Below are 22,342 nucleotides of genomic sequence, written 5' to 3' on the forward strand. Positions count from 1 at the left end.
TTCTTCATCCATGATGATACCAAATTAAAAACAAGAGACGGGTCCCTGGAACATTTCAGAAAATGTTGTTCCATCAGGAATTAAGTGTAGTTAGTTAGAATGTATGAAATTCCTAAAATGCTAATGAACATGGCCAAATGCCACATTTAGAAGCCAAACTGCACCTTTTATGATAACGTGGTTTATCTTTTTAATTTTTAAACTTTTTATTTTGAAATACTTTAAAAACTTAAGGAGAGCTACAAAAATAATACAAACGCCATACAGAGAACTCCAGTGTTCCTCTGTCTCTCCAGATACCCAGATCCATCAATTTTAACATTTTGCTACATTTGCCGTATCATTCTTTCTATCAGTCTGTCAGTCCATCTGTCTGTCTTTCTATCAAGATAACACCACCACAAATGCCAAGATTCCCATACTCTTCCCTTATATCTCCCTCTTGACATTTAGCTATGGTATATTGCCTTTGTTACAATTAAAGCAAACATATTACAATGTTATCGTTTGTGCTGGTTTGAATGTATTATGTCCCCCAGAAAAAGCCATATTCTTTGATGCAATCTTGTGGGGAAGACATATTAGTGGGGATTAAGTTGGAACGTTTGGATTAGGTTGTTTGGATGGAAATGAGCCCCACCCAACTGTAGGTGATATCTGATGAGATATTTCCATGGAGGCGTGGCCCCACCCATTCAGGGTGGGCCTTGATCAGTGGAGCCATATAAATGAGCTGATGGGCAGAGGGAACTCAGTGCAGCTGTGAGTGATATTTTGAAGAGAAGCTACAGCCAGGGGGACACTTTGAAGAAGGCACAGGAGCTGCAGATGAGAGACATTTTGACGACGGCCATTGAAAGCAGACTCTTGCTCTGGAGAAGCTAAGAGAGGACAAATACCCCAAGTGCAGCTAAGAGTGACATTTTTGAGGAACTGCAGCCTAGAGAGGAACGTCCTGGGAGAAAGCCATTTTGAAACCAGAACTTTGGAGCAGACGCCAGCCACGTGCCTTCCCAGCTAACAGAGGTTTTCCGGACACCACTGGCCATCCTCCAGTGAAGGTACCCGATTGCTGATGTGTTACCTTGGACACTTCATGGCCTTAAGACTGTAACTGTGTAACCAAATAAACCCACTTTTATAAAGGCCAATCCATCTCTGGTGTTTTGCATTCCGGCAGCATTAGCAAACTAAAATACCGTTAGATGCTAGTTTGCACTGATTGTATTTTTTCTCCACTACCACCCCATTTTAACATCTTGCAAAGTTGACATTCATTTGTTCTGCCTAACGTAAAAAAAAATTGTACATTTAATCACAATCACTGACCACTCTAGGTTTCACTAAGTTATACAGTCCTTGTTTTTATCTTCTATCTTTCCTTCTGGTGTCCTACATGCCCCTAACCTTCCTCTTTAAACTGTACTCACAGTCATCTTTGTTCAGTGTACTTACGTTATTGTGCTACCGTGACCCAATATTGTGCCCAAACCTCTCTCCTGTCTTTTCTTTTCTGTCTGTAGTGCTCCCTTTAGTATTTCCTGTACAGCAGGTATCTTGTTCACAAACTCTCTCAGTGTCTGTTTGTCTGAGAATATTTTAAACTCTCCCTCATTTTTGAAGGACAGTTTTGCCAGATATAGAGTTCTTGGTTGGTAGTTTTTCTCTTTCAGTATCATAAATATATCATACCACTGCCTTTCTGCCTCCATCGTTTCTACTGAGAAATCAGCACAAAGTCTTATCAAGCTTCCCTTCTATGTGAGGAATCGTTTTTCTCTTGCTGCTTTCAGAATTCTCTCTGACATTTGATAACCCGATTATTAAGTGTTTTGGCATATGTCTATTTGGATTTGTTCTGTTTGGGGTACTCTGTGCTTCTTGAATCTATAATTTTATATCTTTCATAAAAGATGGGAAATTTTCAGTGATTATTTCCTCTATTACTGCTTCTGCCCATTTCCCCTTCTCTTCTACTTCCGGGACACCCATGACACATACATTCATGTACTTCATGTTGTCACTCAATTCCAAGACACTGCTCATAGTTTTCCATTCTTTTCCCTATCTGTTCTTTTGTGTGTAGGATTTTAGATGTCCTGTCCTCCAGTTCATGCATCTTTTCTTCTGCCTCTTCAAATTTTCTCTTGTATGTCTCCATTGTGTTTTTCATCTCTTGTATTGTACCTTTCATTCCCATAAGTTCTGCCACTTGGTTTTTCAAACTTTCGAGTTCTTCCTTATGTTTGCCCAATGTCTTCTTTATATCCTTCATCTGTTTTGCCATATCTTCCCCTCAACTTGTTGATTTGATTTTTGAATTGATTTAGGAGATTTGTTTGATTAATAATTAGTTGTTTCAATTCCATATCTGAGTTTAAGTGTAAGTTTATTACTCTGATGGGCCATATCTTCATTTTTCCTAATGTGATTAGTAATTTTTTGTTGTCTAGACATCTGGTTTCCTTGATTATCCTAATCAGATTTTCCTAGACCAGATTTTCACCAGTCAGGAGTGACAGGTGCCACCTGCGGGCAGAAAAGCACAGTGACGTGAAGCCTCACAGGGTGTGCCAATCTTCTAAGTCACACCCTCAAGGAGACCTGAAACTATTACCTCCTTCTAAGACCTGAGCCTGTTCTGGTCTAGGAAAACCTGATTGGGGTAACCAAGGAGGCCAGAGGCCTAGACAACAGAAAATTACAACCTACACTAGGAGGGGCAAAGTTATGGCCCAGTTAAAGTAGCAAACTTACACTTCAACTGAGATACAGGAATATAAACTAGTGCTGGATCAATTCAGAAAGTTTAGGGAAGATATGGCAAAAGAGATGACGCGTATAATGAAAACACTGGGCGTGCATAAGATAGAAATCGCAAGTTCAAAAAAACAACTGACAGAATCTATGGAAATGAAAGGCACAACATATGAGATGAAGGACACAAAGGAGACATACAACAGCAGATCTCAAGAGGCAGAGGACAACACTCAGGAACTGGAAAACAAAGCACCTGAGAGCCTACACACAAAAGAACAGATAGAGAAAAGAATGGAAAAATATTAGCAACGTCTCTGGGAACTTAAGGACAAAACGAAATGCAGGAAAGTACGTGTCATTGGTGTCCCAGAAGGAGAAGAGAAGGGAAAAGGGGCAGAAGCAATAATAGAGGAAATAATGAAAATTTCCCATCTCTTATGAAAGACATAAAATTATGGATTCAAGAAGTACAGCGTACCCCAAACAGAATAGATCTGAATAGGCCTATGCTAAGACACTTAATAATCAGATTTTCAAACATAAAAGATAAAAAGAGAATCCTGAAAGCAGCAAGAGAAAAGCGATCCATTACATACAAAGGAAGCTGGATAAGACTATGTGTGGATTTCTCAGTAGAAACCATGGAGGCAAGAAGGATACTTCAAAAGAGAAAAACCACCGACCAAGAATCCTACATCCGGCAAACTGTCCTTCAAATATGAGGGAGAGCTTAAAATATTCTCTGAAAAAGAGACAATGACCGAGTTTGTGAACAAGATACCTGCTCTACAGGAAACACTAAACGGAGCACTACAGACAGAAAGGAAAAGACAGGAGTGAGAGGTTTGGAACACAATTTTGGGAGATAGTAGCACAGCAATGTAAGTACACTGAACAAAGATGACTGAGTATGGTTGAAAGAGGAAGGTTAGGAGCATGTGGGACACCAGAATTGCAAGACGAAAGATAAAGACTGGGACTCAGTCAAACCTAGGGTGCTCAACAATTGTGACAAAAGGTACAAATATGTTTTTACATGAGGTAGAAAAAATGAATGTCAACATTGCAAGGTGTTAAAAACGGGGTGGGAATGGGGGAAAATACAATCAATGCAAACTAGAGACTACAGTTAACAGAAACATTGTATTATGCTTCCATAAATAAGACATAGGCAATATACCAAAGCTAAATGCTTATGGGCAGGATGGGATATAGGGGAAGAGTATGGGACTCTTGGCATTGGTGATGTTGCCTGACTCTTTATTCTACTTTAGTTTAATGCTCTCTTTCCTTTCATTGCTTCCTAGCTGTCATGTTTTGTTTTGTTTTGTTTTCTCTTTCTTTTTTTCTTTTTCTCCTGTCTCTCTACCTCCTTTGACTCTTCCTTCTCCTTTGTGGAAGAAATGAAGATGTCCTTATACAAATAGTTGCGATGGTGGTGAATACATAAATATGTGTCTATACAGGGAACCATCCATTGTTTACTTAGGACCAAATGCATGGTGTGTGAACAAAACTGTCTTAAAAAAATGGGTTGATGCAGAAACCTTAAGGGCACTATATTGAGTTTAATAAGACAGACACATAAGGACAAATATTGCAGGGTCTCACTGATATGAACCAATTATATGTAAGCTCATAGACATGAAAGGTAAGTTACCAGGATATAGAACAAGGCTATAGAATGGGGAGCGGTTGCTTATGATGAGTAGAATGTTCAACTAGGGTGAACTTAGAAGTTTGGAAATGGACAGAGGTGATGGTAGCACATTGTGAGAATAACTAACAGTGCTGAATGGTGTGTGAAGGTGGTGGAAAGGGGAAACTCAGAGTCACATATGTCACCAGAAGGAAAGACGGAGGCTAAAAAGAAGGGAATGTATAAAACTGACTCTTGTGGTGGACAATGTCTGTGATTAACTGTACAAATATTAGAAATCTCTCTCATGAATTAGAACAAATGTATGACACTCCAACTAGAAGTTAATAATAGAGGGGCATATAGGGAAAAAAAAAAACTATTGCAAACTATATACTACAGTTAGTAGCATTTTAACGTTTTTTTCATCAACAGTAACAAATGTACTATACCAATACCATGAATCAATAATGGATGGGGGGTGGTTAGGGGTATGGGAGGATTTGAGTTTCCTTTTTATGTGTGTCTTTATTTCTTTTCTGGAGTAATGAAGATGTTCTAAAAATTGAAAAAAAAATTTAACTGTGGTGATGGATGCAGAGCTTTTTGATGGTATCATGGGCAATTGATTGTACACTTTCAATCTTTGGATAATTGTATGGCATGTGAACAATCTCACTTAAAAAAATGCCAAGAAAAAAATAAAAAAAAAAAAAAAGTGATTTACAAAACCACAATGAGATATCATTTCACACCAATAAGAATGGCTGCCATTAAACAAACAGGAAACTACAAATGCTGGAGAAGATGTGGAGAAATTGGAACTTTTATTAATTGCTGGTGGGAATGTACAGCCACTGTGGAAGATCATTTGGCTGTTCTTTAGAAAACTAGATATCGAGTTACCCTACGATCTGGCAATTTCACTTGTTGGTATATACCCAGAAGATCTGAAAGCAGTGAGACAAACAGACATTTGCACACCGGTGTTCACAGCGGCACTGTTCACACCAGTGTTCACAGCAGCATTGTTCACAATTGCCAAGAGATGGAAACAATCCAAGTGTCCTTCAACAGGCAAGTGGATAAACAAAATGTCATATACACATACGATGGAATACTGTGCAGCAGTAAGGTCCTACAAAATATGACAACATAGATGAACCTTGAAGATATGCTGAGTGAAATAAGCCAGATACAAAAGGAGAGATATTGTATGTTACCACTAATGTGAACTCCTTGAACAATGTAAAATCAGTGTCTTATCATGTAGAATATAGGGGACCTAGAGACAGACAGAAGCTAGTGAAGGGAAAATGATAACCTAATTATGTACAGACATGATAATAAGGGTGAACTCAATGGTATAGGAATAGACAGAGGTGTTGATGGTTCTTTAATGGGATTATAAGTATCATTGCCTCAGTGAAAGCAAACATTATTGAAAGTGGTTGTTTAAAGGCATGTAACCCACATAGTAGCACTACAAATATACATAAGTGTTTGCATGATATACTTCTAAGGAAGACACTGGTATAAAGAGTTAAGAGCAGAGTGGTATATGGAAAAACTACCCACTGCATATTATAGACTATATTTAATAGGAATACCTTACTAGCGCTACACTAATAGTAGGATGAATAATTAGCAACTGATAGCTCTGGGATGTTTTATGATATGATAATTGTTTAAAATTGAGAGTAAGGATGACTGTACAACTAAGTGAAGATAATGTGAGATACTGATTGTTTATCTTGGACAGAATATATGCTATATGCAATTAAGAACCCCCTACTTAATAAGTCAAGTCCTCGATCTTGAGGCTTGCTCTTGTGAAACACAGGGCTGTAAATGGGAGACTAAGTCTTCTGATAATTATGCCTAGGAAGCACCTCCAGAGGGCCTCTTTTATTGTTCAGATGTGGCCTTTCTCTCTCTAAGCCCAACTTGGCAAATAAACTCATTAACACCCGCCCCGCCCCCCCTCCCCCCCCCCCCCCCCCCCCCTGCAACGTGGGACCGACTCCAAGGGCAGTGAATCTCCTGGTGACGTGGAACACAACTCCCAGGAATGAACCTGGCTGGCCCTAGCATTGAGGGATTGAAAATGCCTTCCTGACCAAAAGGGGGAAAATAAGGTTATAGGCAGTAGGAGATGTCAAATAGAGTCAAGAAGCTATCCTGGAGGTTATTCTTATGCAAGCTCCAGTTAGATATCCCAAATGGCCACAGTATGCCAAGACCTAATCAACAGCAGTCCCAAAATACCTAGGTCCCTATTTGAGATTCTATAAAAGTTTTACTCATTAGGTTTATTTCCTAGAAACTTAAACCTACCAGTGTTGCTATGCCAGACAAGTCCTAAAACTCAGAGGCAACAGCTTCTTTAAGAAGATCAACAAGATGCAGCCCCCTTCCCCATAATGTCAACACCCCTTTTCAATATGAACAAGTTAGGGTGGTCACTGCCTAGATACCTCTGAAGATTGAGAAAGCGATTAAATGAGAAGAAAGGGTAGCAACAGACAAGGCAGGATTTAACAAAGGATTCTGAATACTGAATATTTTATAAATATTTTTTTAGATGCTAGGGTATTAGAATAGCTAGAAGGGAATAACTGAAATGGTAGAACTGTAACCCATAATATTCTTTGAAATTACCTATATAAATACTTGTTAAATTGTACTTTGATAGTTATCACTTTTCTGTATTTATGTTACATTTCACAACAAGGAAATAACTGAAATTATGGAACTATAACCCATAACATTCTTTGAAATTTGTTCTCTACCTCTGAAATCATATTTTGAAAGTTATCACTACTATGTATACATGTTAAATTTTACAATAATGTATTTTAAAAAATCAAGGAAAAGCATGATTTATAAGGCATAAAATATACAGTCATTCATACTCATTAATTCAGAAAAGAAGAGCTTGCTTTGGAGATTTGACGCATTTTTTAATAAAGTACAGTCCTAAAACTTTATTTTAGGGCTCGTGGACTCTTGTCTAACAATTGAAGTAAAATATTTAGAGCACACCAAGATTCTAATTCTCAAAGCTGTTAGGTTAAGCCAACAGAAACATTAACTGCTGCAACAATTTTCAAATAAACTTGGATTAATACTTAAATTTCTCTGAGATCAGCTTAGGTATAACAGATTATAACAGATGCATCCAGGATAGACTAATATAACTGAAAGGTAATTAATCAGAATATCTTCACAAAGGATTCAGAATAAAATAAAAGATTGTTTTCTCCCTCAGGGCAGATGAAACATTACCTAGATCCTGCCTTGGCAAATAAGACTGCTCTGTTAAATCACGTGCTTCAGTCTTTTCTAGCTGTTGCTCCCCCACATCGACAACCGTAATGAACTCCTCTTGAGACAGGCAGTTTCCATTCTGAAGACTTCTTGAGTGGCTGTGCACATCCCACCTATTATTTAACAACTGGGATCTAGAAGAGGAAGACCTAGAAAGATGGGAAAAGAGAAAATCATCATAACAGCTTATCAAAAGACTAATCATATACTTCCTGGGCAGCCAAAGCATAAGTGAAATTGCTCACTGCCAGAGAGATCAGAAATGACCAACAAAAAAGGGACAACGTGGTAGCCTAGAAGTCTGGATTCATGCGGCCTGCCAACGTGTCAGGGATGACAGATAACGTTTCCCCTTGAGATTGGTCTGAGGCAGTTCATCTCCTAGCTGTTTTTTTTTTTTTTTTTTTTTTTTTAATCATCATTTTATTGAGATATATTCACATACCACGCAGTCATACAAAACAAATTGTACTTTCGATTGTTTACAGTACCATTACATAGTTGTACATTCATCACCTAAATCAATCCCTGACACCTTCATTAGCACACACACAAAAATAACAAGAATAATAATTAGAGTGAAAAAGAGCAATTGAAGTAAAAAAGAACACTGGGTACCTTTGTCTGTTTGTTTCCTTCCCCTACTTTTCTACACATCCATCCATAAACTAGACAAAGTGGTGTTTGGTCCTTATGGCTTTCCCAATCCCATTGTCACCCCTCATAAGCTACATTTTTATACAACTGTCTTCGAGATTCATGGGTTCTGGGTTGTAGTTTGATAGTTTCAGGTATCCACCACCAGCTACCCCAATTCTTTAGAACCTAAAAATCCTAGCTGTTTTAAAACATTTCAGCAAATGTTTTAAAACATTTCAGCAAATTTCACCAAATTATCCAGAGCCACTCACTCAAATTATATACAGTATTCCACTTGAGTCCAAATGGCTATGTTAGAATCAGCTCTCTTATGAAAATATAACTAGTACAGAGAGAAAGTTCAATCAATGTGTAGGTTCTGTGATATAAGTCTTTACAAGGTACACTTTGGAGAGGTGGGGGGCAGGAATATTTAGTCTGAATAGTCAGTGGGTGAGTAATTCAATTAGTTAAAGCATGGTAATTAGGTCAGCGTCATGGGTTTTGTGCCTACTGAGGCTTGATCTTTTCATTCACTATCACGGCCACAATGCCAGTATACCCCAGCCTCAAAAACACATCCTCAGTCTGGTCCAAAGGACTTGGAAGAGATGGTGTGATTAGATCATTGATAACTTGTTGCCACCCCCAGAAAGGTAACTGAAAATACATATACATCCTTCCTAGAGTGGTGAGATATGTGACCCTAATAGCTCTGTGTTACTTTTTCCTGAACTATCAAATAGAAATAATAGTCCAGAACTTGTCCTTTTACCTTCACAGTATTGTAAAGATACAATGAGGCAGATAAAGTACTTTTGAAAATATAAAGTACTAAACAGTTTTACATCAATAGTGATTTGAGTAGGCATCCCTGAACGAGATACTGAATTATTTCTTGGGATAAAGCAACAGACAAACTTCTTCTACAAAGGCAAAAACTTCATTTAGGGAAAGGATTGACTTGGAGAAGTCTACCATCACCTTCCAGGACTACATACAATTAAACAAAAGAAGCATCCTAAAGCAACGAGAGGCTATAGGCGTCTGTGTACAAAAAAACTAGAGAAAGGATGGCGAAAAAAAATTTAACATTAAGAGTTCAATATAAATAAAGGCATTATTCAGATACCACAAACTTGACATTTCTTACCTTTCCACTTCTGGTTCTTCATTTTTACTGATGGAACTATCTGGAGATACTTGGAACTTGTCAGCAGAAAGGCTTTCTGGATTCTGGCTCATAAGATGTTGACTACTTTTCTCTGAAGTTAATATCACTTCTTTAAATGGAATGAAAAAACAAAAGAAATCTACTTTACTACTTTGTTCTGATGGTGTTAATTCAGGTAGGATATCGATTTTTTTCAAAAGCAGCAATCTGTGACAATAAAATTGGTTAACAAGTGTATCAAACAGAATTTTATAAATACAAGTGATGCAAGAGACAGACGGTAGAACCAAATGGAATTTAGTAATTAAAAAAATACTAATGATAATAAAAGGAACACTTTAAGACAGGGTAAATAAAGACACCCAGCTGAGACAAGGCTGAACAAACCATATATTTCTATTTTTTTTGAAATATCCAAATTTATGTTTTTTTGAATGATCTGAAAACAAGAAAAGGGAACCAATTTTTATCTCTGCAGCAAACGAAATTACACTCAACCCTCCAAAGATAATGGGAGAGAAAAATTACTGGAAAGCACACAGCTCATTCCCTTTTCCATCTCCACTGCCTCCACATTAATGAGGGTTTGAACTTTTGCATGTGTGGAGAAAGAGGAAGGGAGAGTCAGTTGAAAAAGAAAAATAAAGATGACATTTTGCTTCACATTTTCGATTACTAAAAATATACAAACAAACAAAAAACAATCAAAGCACAAAAAGAACAAGGTGCTGACTGATAAGGAAACTTGAAGTAATACATGGAACTAATGATCACACAAAACAGACCTAAGGCAAAGTTCTGGCATGTTAGTACATCCTTTTTGTTTATTAATTCCTCCAAATGTATCATTGTGTCACTGCTACTAGGAAGTGGCTTAAAGGCAAAAATATTTTAAAAGCTAAAACAAATAGTCAAAAATTATGAATGTCTTCTATCCATTAAAAAACCACTGACTATAATTCATTTTGAGCTTTTATTACAAAAATTAAAATCTATCAACTGAGGCAGGAAAAATTAAATAAAGGTCTGTATTAATTAAACTGTTTTTTAAGACACTGGGTAGCCTAGGGGAAATAATTATTGATTTCCTAAGTTAATCCTCAAATGCATTATTTATGGTTTCCTTAATGCTTGTCTTTTTTGGACCTGTGAGTTTCTAGGAACACAAGGAGAACTTTGCCTGGAGCTACAGCTGCTTAAAGCAAGTTGGGTCTAACCATGAACCAACAGGTTTTTCTTTCAGCTTGGTATGTAAAGCTTTTAAATATAGGTATCATTTTCTCCAAAACACAGCATAATAATTAATAAAGAGTAAATTGATAAAGAGTCTCCCAAGAAACCACACCAAATGGAATTAACCACTGGAAAGTGTTTTTTAAAAAAAAACTGAAAGGGAGGGAAAGCCTAAGACACGAACATAGCTATTAAAAAGTTATTCTATCCCCTGAACATTTAGCATATAAATTTCTCTTTTCATTAAGAATGGGCCTCTAGCTACAAAGAAAACAAGCTAACCTGAGTTAGGAGGCAATAACTCATAGTACCTAAAAAAAAACAGAGCAAAACTTTTCTGTGTTGTTTTCCTTAATCCTTATTCCATTCTTTGGACAGCGAGCCCAACCCCGGCCTTGTGATGTGATGACCTATCCATTTGTTGGCTGGCTTAGAAAGTATTAATGCAGGGATCTAGAGCTGAAGTACCAGAACATTACTGTGTCCCCTTTAATTTCTTCCCTCATTTTGGGGTCTTATCATGTAATATGTTTTTTTGGGTAGAGAACCTGGACCAAACAAAACATTTAATAAATTTATTAACTGCCTGTGATGTGCTAAGCATTGTGCAAAGTATTGAGGAGAATCAATGAAAGGAAACTGGGAAGGAAAGAGATATTAAGAAATGATAAACTGCAAAATATAGAACCCATAATGAAATTCAGCTTTAAGAAGTACATAATCCACCCCACTCCAACTAATTCAGAAAGTCCAGGGGAGGGACCTAGGAATTTTTAATAAGCACTTCCAATAATGAAACATATTGCAGGACAGAAAAACTAAGATGTGTCCAAAAATCATTTCAACTGCTACGGGCTGATATCTCACAAATGCCAATGTTTGCTTTACAAATGACAGGAAATCTAGGAGAATAATCACCAAGTGCCTGATATGAAATAGATTTATCTTCAGAGAGAGGTACACATAATTTATAACGGGTAAGTATTCACATTAGCACCAAAACATTATTCAAGCTTGGGAATGACAAATAAATAGTAGGACAGATCTGTGCTGAAAGGAGATTTTCATTTGATTTCATTTGATGTAAAGACCCCAGAAAAGCGGTTTTCAACATTTTTAATACTGGATCCTAAAAAATAAAAACTGGTGAAATATGAATAAAGTCTGAAGTTTCATTAATAGTAATGTACTAGTGTTGGTTTCTTAGTTTTGACAAATGTACTGAGGTAACCTAAGATGATGACATCAGTGGAACCTGAAACTGGGTGAGGGATATAGGGAACTCTCTGTTCTATTATTGCAACTTTTCTGTAAATTTAAAATTATTCCAAAATAAACATTATTAAAAAATAGAAGTAATACATCCCAAAGTAATTTGGGCAGAGAATGAAAATATATATGCAGGGTCCCTCTGAGGAGCTGGGGAAATGCAGAAGTGTTGGACATTCTCACCTGGATTGTTGCTCATGTTTTCACAAACATTGAGGATTGACGGCTTGGTATGCCAAGCTCTCTATCTTCGGGCTTGCCCTTATGAAGCTCATTACTATAAAGGAGAGGCTAAACCTGCTTATAATTGTGCCGAAGAGTCTCCCCTTGAGTACCTCTTTGTTGTTCAGATGTGGTCCTCTCTCTCTAGCTAAGCCAACTCAGCAGGTGACCTCACTACCTTCCCCCCTACATGGGACCTGACTCCCAGGGGTGTAAATCTCCCTGACAACATAGGATATGACTCCCAGGGATGAATATGGACCCAGCATCGTGGGATTGAGAACATCGTGACCAAAAGGGGGATGCAAAATGAAACGAAATAAAGTTTCAATGGCTGAGAGATTTCAGATGGAGTCGAGAGGTCACTCTGGTGGACAGTCTTACACAACATACAGATAACCCTTTTTAGGTTTTAATATATTGGAATAGCTAGAAGTAAATACCTGAAACTATTAAACTCCAACCCAGTAGCCTTGACTCTTGAAGATGATTGTATAACAATGTAGCTTACAAGGTATGCCGATTTGAATGTATTGTGTCCCCCAAACGCCATTATTTTTGATGTAGTCTTGTGCGGCAGACGTTTTGGTGCTGATTAGATTTGCTTGGAATGTGCCCCACCCAGCTGTGGGTGATGACTCTGATGAGATATTCCCATGGAGGCATGGCCCCACACATTCAGGGTGGGCCTTGATCAGTGGAACCATATAAATGAGCTAACTCAAAGAGAAGAAACTCAGTGCAACTGTGAGTGACATTTTGAAGAGGAGCAAGCTTGCTAGAGAGGAACATCCTAGGAGAAAGCCATTTTGAAACCAGAGCTTTGGAGAAGATGCCAGCCACGTGCCTTCTCAGCTAACAGAGGTTTTCCAGACACCATTGGCCATCCTCCATTGAAGGTACCCGATTACTGATGTGTTACCTTGGACGCTTTATGGCCTTAAGACTGTAACTGTGTAGCCAAATAAACCCCATTTTATAAAAGCCAATCCATCTCTGGTGTTTTGCATTCTGCACATTGGCAAACTAGAACACAAGGGATGACGGCATGATTGTGAAAACTTTGTGGATCGCACTCCCTTTATCCAGTGTATGGATGAATGAGTAGAAAAATGGGGACAAAACCTAAATGAAAAATAGGGTGGGATGGGGGGGATGATTTGGGTGCTCTTTTTTACTTTTATTTCTTATTCTTATTCTTTCCGGTGTAAGGAAAATTTTCAAAAATAGATTGGGGTGATGAATGCATAACTAAATAATGGTAATGTGAACAGTTGATTGTACACCATGGATGATTTGTATGGTATGTGAATATATCGCAATAAAACTGAATTTAATTTAAAAAATATGCTGATTCAAATAAAAAATATATATAAGTCATGAGTTAACTTAGGGTAAACACATCTCTTTTTCTTAAGACTAAGAAGTTTGGTTGAGATTCACACAGACTCATACCACCTTAAGGGGTAAAAGGCTCAGAACTGAAATCAGTATTAAGTTGATGCTCAAAACACTTCAGAAATGAAGTTACAAAGAAACATTGTATCTACAGATCTTCAGGAAAAAATAAACTTATGCAAACCGAAGACCAGAAAATAGGTTTACCCAGATATTCAAAGCCAATCACAATTTATATCTTGAACATTAGAACTGAAAGTCTAGTCTATTTTTATATTGAAGATGGTGAAACCACCCCAAAGAAGAGAATTGTGCTCAGACAGTACTTTGGGTTTCATTATATGGGAGATAAACTAAATGAATATACAGTTATAATGAAAGCATTGAAGGAATTACATTTTGACCCACTGCCCTACAACAGAGTTCCTAGCTTCTTGTGCATGAGCCACTGTTTTTCCCTGAATGCAAAAATACTGCAAGGCATGCTCAGGGACCAAGGGTACTAGTCTCAATAATTAACAGATTTGAGTTCCTAGAAAGACTCAAAGGCAAGCCCTAAGCCACTCCCCTTCCTCCCCCCCTCATAGGACTGGGGAAGGAAGTAATGGAGAAGGAACTTTAATACTAACTTGGGTAGGCATCACTGAGATAGTAGTGAAGAGAACTTTAGGAGGGCCCACTACTGCCTGTTTCCCAAGCACACATCTCCTCTTTTGGACTCCATGCTGTGTCAAGCCTCTCTTCTAACATGTTTGTACCTGTCTGATGTGCTGTCTTTCTCAAGGCTCTTTCCAATTAAAATTTCAAATTTTCATCTCACTTCCTTTATTTATGCCAATGTGTTCTCTATTGGTGAAGGAGCACATTATTCCTTAGCTCAGCACTCACTTCTTGCAGGAAGTCAGCTTTGATCAGTCCACCTAGCCTTGCTAATAACTATAACATTGTTATAAAGCACCTGACTCTGCCACACAACTGAACTTTCTATGGATCAAACTGCAGATCTTGAAGTAAAAGCCGTCTCTTCCTACAAATCAGGAAGTACATTAAATAGGTCTTTGTGATGTAACACCAGTGTTAAAAGGAATACATCTGAGTGTTTTTTTCATAAGCTTTGTGAAATTATGTGGTTACTTACATATACTTCTATAAGCTCCCATAGCATCTCCTCATTGTGGGTGTTCAGTCAGGTAATAACACTGAATGACTGTCTTGGGTACCTTCTGAATGGTAAAATAGTTGTGGTAGGGACTAGAACCAATGCTCTAAAATTGCCCACGGAATGACTCAATAACCATATGCTGAGCAAAGAGCATAAAACATTGGAGCCAGGCCCTCACTTTTCAGGAGATAAAGGGTTAGGGACGGGAAGAATTTTGCTTAAGATAACAGAGTTTGGCCAATATTACAAATCACCTTTTTCTGTTGTGTTTTGTTCCAGATTTAGCAGGTCCTCAGGGACACAAGAGCCTGCTATGAGGGAAGGGGAGCTATTAGAAGGTTGGCTCCCATGCTGCTCTAACACAGCTTCCAGTTCAGCCATTTCCTGCTGGAGCTTTATCAGGTTATCTTGTATGGTATCCCTCTGCTGCAAAGATAAGAAATGACACAAAAAAGTTACAATCTTTGAGAAACTTGCCATAAAGCAAAAATACATCATAGCAATTAATTTTAGGATGGGAATTGAAATCACCTAGCATGGAATTATGAGTTCTGGCTGAACACCTTTTAATCCAACCATATTCATGCAATTAATGCCCAAGAAATTATTTCAGAATGATGTTAGAGGGGGAGAAACACTCAAAAAGACTTGCTTTATTGTGATGTTCTTTTGAAACTGGTTATTATTTTTTTTAAAGCTATGAAGTGAAAAAATTAAGGTGCTTAACACTTGATATTTAAAAATAGAATATTCTGTTAACATTTAACACAGGCTGTTTAAAAACTTTGGTGTTATGAAACTCCTAAGAGGTTTAGGCTAGTCCATACGAAAATGTCTGATTTTAAGTCTGATGAAACATTGAAAAAAGCCTCTTTCCTACGGCGTTTTAGAAAAATACAATTAGTAATCTCACCTAGAGGCTCTAACTGAACTGTGAAGACTCTTCCCTCACAGGGATTCTTTGAACCCTTAGTTTCTAACAGAAAGAGCAAAGAACTAATTCATTAATTTATCTATTTGCTCATCTGACAACTGTTTATTAACCATCTATTATGTACCGGCACTGTCCTAGTGCTTGGGATAGTGCCCTCATGGTGCTAACATTCTAGATGGGAATAGGGTACCTAGAGATTAGAGAGAAGGACCTGCTTGAGGAAAGAAAACAACAGAAAGAGCCCTAAGAAAGACTGGAAAGACGGTTATTGTTTTTAATTCAAGATAATAGGCTTTTCTTGCTTATGGGGCTCCTGGTGTTAATTGCTCCATTTCAAGAAAAAATTTGCTAAGTCTAAGGTTGTTTTTGTTGTTGTTTTTAATTTAAACAGTTTTATTCCCACACCATACAATCCATCCTAACTGTACAATCAATGGCTTTTAGTATAATCACATAGTTATGCAGTGAAAATGAAAACATTCACATTTCTTTTGAAAACAAACAGAAACAAACAAAAATCCCATACTCCTTATACCCCCCCTCTTAATGACATTTGGTTTTGGTATAGTGCCTTTGTTACAATTAATGAAAGAATATTACAATGTTACTGATAACTATAGCTCTTAGTTTGCATTAACTGTATTTTCCCCATATACCACCCTATTTATAACACCTTATAATAATGACATACATTTGTTCCAGTTCATGTGAGAACTTTCTCACATTTGTACAATTAACCACCATCATCAGTCCCTTGAAGTTTTGCTAAGTTATACAGTCCCAGTTTTTATCCTCTAGCTTTCCTTCTGGTGACATATACAACCCTAGCCTTCCTCGTTCAACTATACTCACACTCAGCTTTGTTACTTACACTTCCAGTACTGTGCTACCATCACACAGCATTGTGCTATCCATTTCCACATCTTTACAATCAACTTTATTAAACATTCTGTACTCCTTAAGCATTAATTGCTCAATCTCTACCCTCTATCTCCCAATAATCTATGCTTTCAAATTTAACTCCCAGAGGTTTGCTCATTATAGTTAGTTCATATTAGTGAGACCATACAATATTTGCCCTTTTGTTTCTGGCTTATTTTGCTAACAAAATGTCCTCAAGGTTCATCCATGTCATTGCATGCATCACGACTTCATTCCTTCCCACAGCTGCACAATATCCCATCGTATATATACACCAGCTTGTCCATCCACTCATCAGTCGATGGACACTTGGGCCGCCTCCATCCTTTGGCAATTGTGAAAGTCAAAGATTTTTGATAACCAAAGAATTTAGATAAGTAAAGAGCTTTCCAATATATATATTTCTTCACTTTTAGAAGGAAAAGCAATAATTGCCAGCAAAACCAGGGGGAAATATAGACTGTTCCACACCATGTTTCTTCTTCTGATCCTTGAAAATGACTTTGCCCCCTACTAAAAACAAGCCATTTTCTTTCTCCTGCTACACTGAATTCATAGTTTCAGGAGGTATTTATGACCAGAAAATGTATTCCCAGTTTTACAAAGATTTCCTCTGCTACCTTGAGACTGCTTTACAGCCAATTTCCACAGCAACGCCATTGCCACCACGTGGTGCTTATGAGTAGTTACATCACTGATCAAACCCTACCCTCAGTAAACTTGGAATGAAACCACACAGATATCTGATCAATGATTCAGAAGCTATAATAGCACTGTCACAATCCACACATCTAACCTCTACATGGCCATTAATTAGATGAGAAAATTGGAAAAAAATAGAAATGGGAGAATTATAGTTACATAGCTTTCCTTTGGGTTTTCCTGCAGGCAATTGGCCAATTACATTTGGGAGACCAAAACCAAACTGGTTATCAGGTTCTCTTGATTCTAGTTATGAAGTGTTTCTTGAATTAGCCCTACTCCTCTTTTCTATTCCCACTATGCTACTCTGATCTCTACTTTTAATACAGCCACATTATTGCAGAAGTTCCCTAAAAGTCATGTTTATCCTGTCTTTCATTCATAAGGACCTTAGGGGTACACCACTGCTCAGATAATAAGTTAATACTTTCTGAACACTATATAATTGTTCGTCATTATTACTCTCGGGATAAAGCCCAAATTATTCCTTAGTACAGCATTCAAAAGGCTTTACACACCCTGATCTTATCTCTTATTTCTCCCCCAGGACCGCCATATGTCCTGCTTTCCAGCCACAAAGGACAACTTTATGCTTCCTGGGCATTCCATGCCTTGTGCCTTTGCCTCAGTTGCTACTACCCATCTCTTTACACTTGAAAAATTCTCATATTACAAGGCCCAGCTCGAGTGTCTCCTTCTGAAGTCTTCCCCAATAATACATTTCCAATCAGGAACAGAGGATCCCTCACTATTTCATTTATACACATTAGTTCCAACACATTAGTACTACTGAAGAGGAACATGACCTTATTGATGACAGGAATCTTCCCTTAATCACTTTTGCATCCCCAATGCCTAGCACATAATAGGTACTCAGTAATGGCCTAATGCAAAAGTGAATTGGTGAATGAATATAGGCCAAGTTTATTGGTTTTTGGTAAAAAAACAGATACTAATAACAACAAATTAGAAATTCTCAATTTCCTATATACTTCTCAGTTATGTATAAACAGAGAAATCTTTAGGAAAGATCCCACCTCAATCATTTTGTCCATGCTAATCCAGATTTAAGTTAGCCTGAAATCTAACTTCAGCTCTGTTTTGAGTAGACGGCTTGATAAAGACTGCTTTCAAAAAAAATCTTGAACATATAGTAATACCTTTGGGAATAAGATACGGATACCAAAAACAAGGAAATAATTTATTCAATGTGAAATGTAATAGAGTATAGCTAAAGTAGATGGAATCAGAAACTGGAACCCAAAACTTTAAAATACAAAGGATAAAATTAGGAGAAAGTCATATGGATAGAGCCCTAAGTGCACATCCAGAAAGGATCATAGGAACTGCAAACAGAGAAAAGGCCTCCTAAGTCTTTTCGTCAATTTAATCACCATAGCAACCCTGCAGAAGCAGAGAATTCTGGTGACAACCCAGGTATAGAATGGGCAGTCATCTCAAAGGTTTCCTCCTGACTCCAATAGGCTTCAGGCCTAGAGGCATTTGCTCTGTACAGAGAATGGATAGTAGGAGACAAGTCCTCTCTATCCATAATCTTCATCACAATGCCAAGATTTGAAAGATTTAAAAACAGGATACCACCAGGGTTGGCAGAAGTACAGGAAAATGGGGACTAACATATACCACCAGGACTGGGGGAACATAAATTGGTTCGGTCTTTCCAAAGAACACTTTGAACTATGTATCAAAGACCAAAAATTTCAGTCCTAGGAATTTATATTAAGGAAATCATCATGGATATGGACAAATATTTAGCTATCAGGATGTCTACCATGGTGCTGCATATATAATAGAAAGCTGTGCCTCCTACTCTGAAACCCTCAATGTTCAGCAACAGGTTGAGAAAATTATTGTATATCCACAATGTTATAGAGTAATTAAAAATAAAGTCCTTGAAGAAAAATTAATGACACCGTAAAAGACTAGGTTACAATGTAAGCATAGAAAGTATTATCTGAATATTTTTGAAAGATAAGGTATACACACCCACACCCATAGGCATACACAAGAAGTTAATAATAATTAATTTTGGATGACTTATAAAATTTAATGCTTTTATAATTAATGTAAGCACATGGTATAAACTTGTAAGACCCAAAAGGATATTCAGAGAAAAGTAGAGCTTCCTCTTCTCCTTTGCCTAGCCATCTAGTTCCCTACCTGGAGGCAACTATTATCTCCCTTTTGCTTATTCTTCTAGGGATATTCTTTTCATACATGAACATATACATATGCATTCTCTCATCACCACCATAGTGACATATGCTATACATTACTCTGCATCATGCTTTTTCCACTTAATGGCATGCCTTGAAAATCATTCCATTTCAGTACATAGACAGGGGCCTCAATCTTTTTTTTTTAATTCAGTTTTATTGAGATATGTTCACATACCATACAATCATGCATGGTGTACAATCAAACGTTCACAGTACCATCATATAGCTGTGCATTCGTCACCCCAATCTATTTTTGAACATTTTCCTTACACCAGAAAGAATAAGAATAAAAAATAAAAATAAAAAAGAACACCCAAATCACCCTCCCCAACCCACCCTATTTTTCATTTAGTTTTTGTCCCCATTTTTCTACTCATCCATTCATACACTGGATAAAGGAGTGTGATCCACAAGGTTTTCACAATCACACTGTCACCACTTGTAAGCTACATTGTTTTACAATCGTCTTCAAGGGTCAAGGCTACTGGGTTGGAGTTTGGTAGTTTCAGATATTTACTTCTAGCTATTCCAATATATTAAAACCTAAAAAGTGTTATCTACATAGTGTGTAAGAATGTCTACCAGAGTGACCTCTCGACTCCATTTGAATTCTCTCAGCCATTGAAACTATTTCGTTACATTTTGCATCCCCCTTTTGGTCAAGATGTTCTCAATCCCACGATGCCAGGTCCAGATTCATCCCCGGAAGTCATAGCCTGTGTTGCCAGGGAGATTTACACCCCTGGGAGTCAGGTCCCATGTAGGGGTAAGGGCAGCGAGATCACCTGCCAAGGTGACTTAGTTAGAGAGAGAGGGCCACGTCTGAGCAACAAAGAGGCACTCGGGGGAGACTCTTCAGCACAATTATAAGCAGGTTTAGCCTCTCCTTGCAGCAACCAGCTTCATAGGGGCCAGCCCCAAGACAGAGGGCTCAGCACATCAAGCCGTCAGTCCCCAATGTTTTTGAGAACATTAGCAACAATCCAGGTGAGGAAGTCCAACATCCTCAATCTTTTAAATATTCCATTGTATGGATATGCTAAAAATTTCTGAACCATTCCTTTTGGATGATTTTTGTTATCTATATTTTTAAAATTTTCTAAGATGCACATGTATAACTTTATAAGAATATCAGGGCTTTCTCAGTTTCATCTAATCTGGCACTGCAGAAAGTTGAGGAAAAAAACATCATTCACTTTCTAGTAGTAAAAAGGCTGAGGTGAGAAAAGGAAGCTGTTTGTTTGCTAATGCTGCCATTAGCAAAATATCAGAAATGGATTGGCTTTTATAAAGGGGATTTATTAAATTATAAATTTACAGTTCTGAGGCCATAAAAGTGTCCAAACTAAGGCATCAACATGATGATGCTTTCACTGAAGAATGGCCAATGGCATCTGGAACACCTCTGTCAGCTGCGAAGGCATGGGGTTAGCATCTGCTGTTCCTTTGTTTCCAGGTTGCGTTTCAAAATGGCTTTCTCCAAAATGTCCCTGGGTCTCTCTTTGCTTCTTCAGCTCCTGTGCATCTAAGTGTCAGGGTCCTCTCTTAGCTTCTCCGAAGCAAACTCTGGGCTGGCATCTCCAAATGTCTCCAAGCATCTCTAAGTATCACTGTCAATGTCAGCTCTTGGCTTCTCTCCAAAATGTCCCTCTCAGCTGCTCTGTGTTCTTCTGTTTGTAAGCTCTTTTATAGGACTCCAGTGATTAAATCAAGACCCACCTTGAATGGGCAGAGTCCATATCTCCATGGAAATAATTTAATCAAACAGGTTTTTGCCCATTGATTGAGTCACATCTCCATGGAAACACTCATTCAAAAAATTCCAACCTAATCAATAATAATACATCTGTCCCCACAAGATTGCATTACAGAAAATGGCTTTGGAGGGGATATAATATATCTAAACTGGCAGAGAAGCCATGGTAGGATGACTCAAGGGGTGCCAGGTATTTTCATTTTAAGAATGTGCATGTTACAGTTCAGAGAAGGTAAGCAAATTGCTTAGGATAACGCAGCCAGGTACAGAACCCTCACCAATATTACTAGGAATCACTGTACCTACTCTGTGTAGGACCTTGTGGCTAGGAATACAAAGATAATGATGAGATAGCACAAGGGCTAACAATCTAGTGGAAGATAGACATGTGAAAAATAAGTTGAGATGAATCCCAATTTTTGAATATGAGAACTTGGAAAATTTTGCTAACACTGCTGCAATACAAAAAATTGGGAGACAGAGCCAGGTTCTGTGAGGAAGATGTTAATTTTTAAATGTGTTAAAGAAGGCTTTTTCTAAGAGACTATACTGCCTTGGGTCCTGAAACATTCACATGAACTAATTCTGTAGATACAATAAAGCCGTTAGTCCCTTCATAAGTAACCAAATCACTGGTCTTGACAACTAGGTACGGGAAGTAAAATTGTGTTCTTTCTTTTTTAAAGGAAAAAGTTAACTTACAGGCACTAAAGAACAAACTAATAGATTAAAAAAAGAAAGAAAAAAAATCACAAAACATCAAAAAGCTAGGTACATTCTAATAGGAAGAGAACCCAGTGGGCTCCCACTGCACACACATATCCACACATGCTTTTTACCTGAGTTGTTAAGATATCACTCTGAGAAGACAGCCCTGAAAAGTCTTCAGAGAGGCTTGTTTCACTCTCATACCCTGATGCTGCTTCACCTTAAATGATAATAAAATAGGTTCAGATGTAAAAA

General features: G+C 37.7%; 1 protein-coding gene across 8 annotated transcripts in view; it reads right to left on the reverse strand.

Moving 5' to 3' along the window:
* The window catches only part of BRCA1 (BRCA1 DNA repair associated), a 91,257-nt gene that overhangs the window by 17,753 nt on the left and 51,162 nt on the right, over positions 1 to 22,342 (reverse strand). For 7 of the 8 annotated variants that reach the window (XM_037809762.1, XM_037809767.1, XM_037809761.1 and 4 more), the window contains 4 exons: positions 22,219 to 22,307; positions 15,081 to 15,252; positions 9,522 to 9,651; positions 7,688 to 7,878 (listed from right to left, as the gene is read on the reverse strand). In XM_037809762.1, coding sequence (XP_037665690.1) covers positions 7,688 to 7,878; positions 9,522 to 9,651; positions 15,081 to 15,252; positions 22,219 to 22,307 — 582 coding nt within the window. Of the gene's footprint in view, positions 1 to 7,687; positions 7,879 to 9,521; positions 9,652 to 15,080; positions 15,253 to 22,218; positions 22,308 to 22,342 lie in introns of those variants that run through there. The other variant, XM_037809765.1, reaches the window with a different exon arrangement.

This window comes from Choloepus didactylus, chromosome 18 (genome assembly GCF_015220235.1).
Source record: "Choloepus didactylus isolate mChoDid1 chromosome 18, mChoDid1.pri, whole genome shotgun sequence".
Taxonomy (NCBI): domain Eukaryota; kingdom Metazoa; phylum Chordata; class Mammalia; order Pilosa; family Megalonychidae; genus Choloepus; species Choloepus didactylus.